Source organism: Cynara cardunculus (genome assembly GCF_001531365.2).
Source record: "Cynara cardunculus var. scolymus isolate 2C chromosome LG 8, CcrdV1, whole genome shotgun sequence".
NCBI classification, from domain to species: Eukaryota; Viridiplantae; Streptophyta; class Magnoliopsida; order Asterales; family Asteraceae; genus Cynara; species Cynara cardunculus.
This window is the reverse complement of record NC_037535.1, coordinates 16066149-16071769: the sequence shown is the minus strand read 5'-3', so window position 1 is coordinate 16071769 and position 5621 is coordinate 16066149. Positions and strand designations below refer to the sequence as shown.

Genomic DNA, 5621 nt, shown 5'->3' with positions numbered 1-5621 from the left:
GAGTCAAGCTCAAACCAATCAGACACCATCCTTATGGTTCAAGGACTCCTTTTTATGACCAATATGAATGTTTCTTGCTTGGAAACTTGATATCAAAGCTTCATGTAGCATTGAGATGATAGGGTACAATAAAACTAGTTAAAAAGGTTGAATGTTGTTTAAGAAAGAAAGATTTCTTGGAGAGGGATCATTAGGGGTTTTAGATGGAAGAAAAGGTCAGTGTCTATGTTGCCTTCAATTTTCCACATTTTTTTGAACCCATTAAGGTTATTTTAGTAATACAACAAATTTGATATTTGAAACAACTTATGTTTTTCTACAAAAATCCTTATCAACTTATTATAAGTAAGAATTGTTTATTTCTTCAAAAACTCCTTATTCCCGGTTTGGCATCGGTATAAATTATTTATCCAAATACTCAAAAGTGTTTATTACTGATACCACACCGAAATAAGTCAATAAGTTATTTTTATAAGCAATCACAAACACCCCCTAAGTTAATTTTAGATTTTAAAATGTTATAAAGCTAACTAAAACCTTATTTAAGGTTAATTAACTAATTAACCACATAGTTCACATGATAAAACAACCCTGCTTTACGTTTTCAAATCATTCATGGTCTATAAACCGCCTTTCTGATGTTTTATCGTATATTAGTTGTTGGTCGATATGCTAGGTGTTGGTTTTTTAACACTGTTAATGGACATCAAAACCGAAAACGTGGCAAATTGAATTAAATGCAGTCAAAATATACAGATGTTTTAACGTTCCGCCAATCCATATTGAAGCATCTCTACACCTTGTCCAAACGCAACGCAAACATCTCCAAAATGCGTTGGTGTGATCATCAAAAAGCATCGAGTAAACAATGTTTTTCCTCAATTTGGTTTGCTAAAATTTGTTCTTTCAGAATTACAGTTTTCTTCTATGTGGTTTTGCTTTTTCGTCCCTGTGGTTTATAACCCATCGTTTTTTCATCTTATTGGTTTACAATTTATTGTTGTTTTTCACCTCTCAAACATTAACGATAAACCACCGATCGTCTTAGCATCAAGGACGAAAATAACAATGAATTGCAAACCACAAAGACGAAAACGATAGTTCCAAAGCACAAGGATGAAGTTGCAATTTTTAACAAAACACAGGGACGAAATGCGTAGCTTACCCAAAAAGCATATTTATGTACACTATGGTTGGAGCTGCTTGCCAATAAAATAAATAAACAGCACATAAGCTCGATCACCACCACCACCACCATCACCGTCACCATAATGCTGGTGAATGACTATTAGATGAATCATTCGTACCAGGTGCATTTTTTAGCATCAAAGCATAAAGTATCTCGTTCCATGCATCAGGGACCCCAGGAAGACACCAATGGCTGCAATCTTGTCGATGTGCAGCGGCAGGACTCAGCTTCGGTCCAAGATAATACAGAGAAGGGTGCCCGTCTTTTCTCCTTGATGACATACTCGTCGTATAAAGTATATCAAACGCTTTTTTACCATCATTCGACACGTTTTTTGAGCGATCTGAAACTACATTTCTGAATATGCGGTATTGTGGCCAACCGAAAGATGGTTGCAGTCGTGAGGAACGTAGATTTGGTAGCGTCTCCAAGTGGCAATTTCCACCGGCCCTCCAATTCCCACCTCTGTAAAGATATTACAATTTCGTGTTTTAGGGAGGATACGATGGATCACTTCAACAAAAATTGAGTGTCCTGATAGAGGACTTAAGGAACAAACAAATGTGTACCCTATATAAAAAGTTATAACAAGTTTATACTACGTTTTTGGACGTCTTAGAAAGTTTTTTACAACACTTCTGAAATAAAACGTCTTATTAACTTTTTTTATGCAGATATATGAAAATTCATCTTATAAAAATAATGTGTTCATAAAACACTTATCAAAAGTGTTCTGTTAAAAAGCTAATACAACACTTTATTTTAGAAGGGTTCCAAAAAAACTTGTTAAAACGTCCAAAAAACTTTTATAAACCCCAAGTCCTATAAAGCAGGACATCTTTTGCGTCCTATAAACCTAATTTTGTTGTAGTGAATCTCCGGGGGGAAAAAAGGCGAATAGAGATCAAAGAGCAAACCTGAAATGTACAGGGGCGTATGTGCGGAAAAAGACCCGAGTCCTTGTTTTATTTACTTCTCTATCAATCCAATCGACAACGGTTTCTAAGGCCTTTTTGTATGCAGTTTCTACTTCCATCTCCATCTTGACTTGTGCTCCTTCTTGGAAGTAACAACCTCTGATCAGTATGTTTCAATATATAATGGAATCAGTATATATATATATATATATATATATATATCTTTTAACTACCAGCAAACATAGCATAGATTTGTTTGTGTATAAAAAAAACTAAATAACCCGCGAAAGAAAAATGAAGGAACTCCGTCTGTTTGAACATGAGCAAAATGCAACAAAGTTTGGTTCAGTTCCTGTTTAGTGTAACGATTCTTTTTCTTGTAACAAAGTTTCGAAGCTTCTATCTTGTATCCCATTTGACCAGTAACCTGTTGAGCTTCTAACATTAAATGATGTGGATACGCGTTTACGAAAAGGGTTACGGCGAATTGGATGATAAACTTGACATCTACCCATCAAATGTTAGATCAACATATTACCCGTCAAAATGGTAAAATAGTAGAAAATTTTGAAGTTTTGTTACACATATTAAACAAAATAACAAGAATTACATGTTGAAAAATATGGTTTTGCTAGATTTCTAGTCATGTCAATATTCACTTGTGAATTTGCAAAGTCATAGGTTTGACCTCAAAAGTCAAGCACACCCCTATGTTTGGCACAGAAGGAGAATACAAAAGATACTACCTTCATCCCAAAATAAGTGTCTACATTTCTGTTTCTGTTTGTCCCAAAATAAGTGTCCATTCTCAAAAGTGACTACTTTCCAATTACACCCTTAATTATAAGATGGAGAAATTCATTATTTCCTCTATTGTTAAGGGTAAAATTGTCATTTAGTTAACAAAAAATGTAATAATTACACACTTCTCAAACTATGTGCCTTTTTTATTGTGGAAATTTATTTTGGGACGGAGGGAGTACAAGTGACATACCCCCTTGTCGTTTTCTCGTTATTCCACCAATGTCCTGTGTTGAAAACAAGAACATCTGCGTGCTGCCAATTCACGGAGGTCCAATCCATTTGGTCCAGCTTAAGTGTCGTTCTTATGTTTGGTGGAGAGTGAGGAGGCGGGCGGCTTTGCAGCACAAGGAAAGGAGCCCGATAGTACTCCAAAGTGCAATTGTAGTCCCTAAATTTGAACACCAAGAAGCCCTTGTGTTTGGTGATCGGATTTCCATTTACTTCATATATCGAACCATTGTCCTTGCTAGAAATAATTGTAGAAGACAACATGCATAGAAGAGATTCCCACTGGTTTCTGCCAATCGAGTCTCCAACAAAGACTATCCGCTTATCCCTCAGCTTTTCCAACATCCGCTTCCCGTCAAATCTATTTTCAACACAACCCAACCCAACCAAAAAAACATAAGATCACTTCACTCATCAGTATTAAATTGAAACAGAAGGGCAAGATTCATGCGCCAGATGAAACCAAACAAACACAGTATATCCGACCTGAAGGTAGGGTCTGGGAAGGGTGAGATATTTCCTTAAAGAACCGCAACTAGTGCATAATGTGGACAAAAGGAGATACAGATTCAAATTGCTGAAAATAACATAAGGAAAACAATCGGAGAAAAAAGAAGAGGTTGAAAACAATAAAGGCTGTGCGAAATTTTGAAAAACGAGTTAGAAATAAGCAACCAAATGAGCAAACAAATAAACTAGAACTTTCATACAATTTTTTTTTTACAAATCGGGGGGGGGGGGGGTCTGAAACACACTATAAAATCTAGTATTGTTTCCATAGCTGGTCAACTCTTTGTGACCAGAAAGAGCCATCCTCCTCCTGAATTTTTGAAGAGAAACCAAAAAATGCGCCTAATACACGATACTTAAAAAAAAAGCAAACGAAACAACATTTTATAAGCGATGTGGAACCTAGTCAAGCTAGGTGGCTCATCCCCACACTGATTTTTCACTAAACTGGACCGAGCCTTCCAAACTAAGAGGGCACTGTGCCGGTGATGGCTTTTGGTTATGTGGCATGAAGTTTTATATAGAATTATTCTGCACGAGCTTTGAAGGTTCTCTAAAATATCCCTTAACTTCTCAAATTACACATTGTCTATGACAAATTTCGCAGTGGTAACTTAGCAATCCAAGAAAATGAAGTTTTCAGGGGAATTTTCATCCATGGCACAGCCTTGTTTGATCTATAATTTCATGTGAATCTGGTTTTTCCTGTTTGAATTCTTGCATGAATCACTTAGATTTTAGCATAACTTGTATGGTTTTTCCAACAATTGCTACATTATGCATAACACTCCAAATGAGTGATTAGTAAATAACACATAAAACTAAAGAATAAGACACCATAAATACAAAGATACAATCAAATAGCTCAAGAAACCATACAATCAGTTCCTACCCATTAGAATATATGGCATTTGTTAGAAGGGTGTTAAATGCTTCTTCCCAATCAAATACACAATTTTGGCCATCAGGAGTTAGAAAGTCAAAGTGTGGTTTAACCCTCCCCAATAAATTTAAACAAAAATGGGTGGTTGGTGTATCAAGATTTCTTGCCCTCCAATAATTTAAGCTAAAAATTAGGGGGAAACATATAGAATTCCAAATTGCTTATAAAAAAAACGTTAACAAAAATAGAAAAGAAGTTAAAGAAACTATAAAGTAGTAGAATGGTTAAGAACCTAGGCAAATTGCACTCTTTGGGTTGCCAACGCCATTTGGTGTAGAGAAAATCTGGCCGTCCATTTTCAGAACACCTGAATCCTTCATCCAAAAACCTGCAATTTTTAGATTCATACAATGGATACTTCTCATCCCACACCCAATCACCATCAAACACATCACACCCATCTCCATCTACACTCAAAAAATCAAATCTATTACCATTAGGATACCCTCCAAATTTCAACCACTTAACCCTTTGTGTCTCATTTGAAAATCTGAACACACCCCCTGTAATAACACTTCTGTAATCCAAGTAAAAAAACCCAAAAATTATGCAAACTGTAATGAATAGAAAACCTAATATGCCCAATGAGGGTTCAAACAGTTTAAAATGCTTGGATTTCTTCAATGTACCCATGTAATTTGTTGAATCTAAGTCTGGCTGTGATGGGTTCTTCACCATTTCTGCTAAAGAATGGTGGTTTACAGAGAGATTGAAAGGGGGGCAGAGATGTGATGTGGTGTGGAAGCAAGAAAACACTAATTCATCTAGGATTTGAAGAGCTGAATCATTGGCTTTTCTTTGCTTGATAAATGAGTAAAGTAGCATTCATGAAAAATTAAAAAGTTAAAACAAAAATCAAATCGATTTGCTTCAACTTTAACGGATTTGGTGAGGAGGGAGGAGGAGGAGGAGAAGAAGGGTGTTGGTTGGGAGTGAAGACACTGAAAACGGCACTCACATTTTTATGAACATTAAAGCAAATCTTACCAATGGCATCATGTGTGAATTTTTGTACAAACAAAACCCTTCT

At 35.9% G+C, this 5621-nt stretch overlaps 1 protein-coding gene across 1 annotated transcript; it reads right to left on the bottom strand.

Annotated features, from left to right (window-relative positions):
• Positions 1-800: 800 nt before the first annotated feature.
• Positions 801-5284, bottom strand: LOC112517277 (protein trichome birefringence-like 10). The gene is made up of 4 exons (XM_025124658.1): positions 4824-5284; positions 3101-3499; positions 2107-2265; positions 801-1654 (listed from the first exon to the last, which is right to left on the bottom strand). Exons 1-4 carry the CDS (start codon positions 5267-5269, stop codon positions 1264-1266), a joined length of 1395 nt encoding a protein of 464 aa, XP_024980426.1. The 5' UTR covers positions 5270-5284; the 3' UTR covers positions 801-1263.
• Positions 5285-5621: the final 337 nt, after the last annotated feature.

What these genes read in the sequence shown, in the direction of transcription:
- LOC112517277 (XM_025124658.1), bottom strand. Translation starts at nt 5,269, where the DNA reads ATGGTGAAGAACCCATCACAGCCAGACTTAGATTCAACAAATTACATG. An exon ending in AAAGAGTGCAATTTGCCTAG is followed by an intron (nt 3,500 to 4,823) that starts GTTCTTAACCAT and finishes TGTTGAAAATAG; the next exon opens with ATTTGACGGGAAGCGGATGT. An exon ending in AACGAGAAAACGACAAGGGG is followed by an intron (nt 2,266 to 3,100) that starts GTATGTCACTTG and finishes CATACTGATCAG; the next exon opens with AGGTTGTTACTTCCAAGAAG.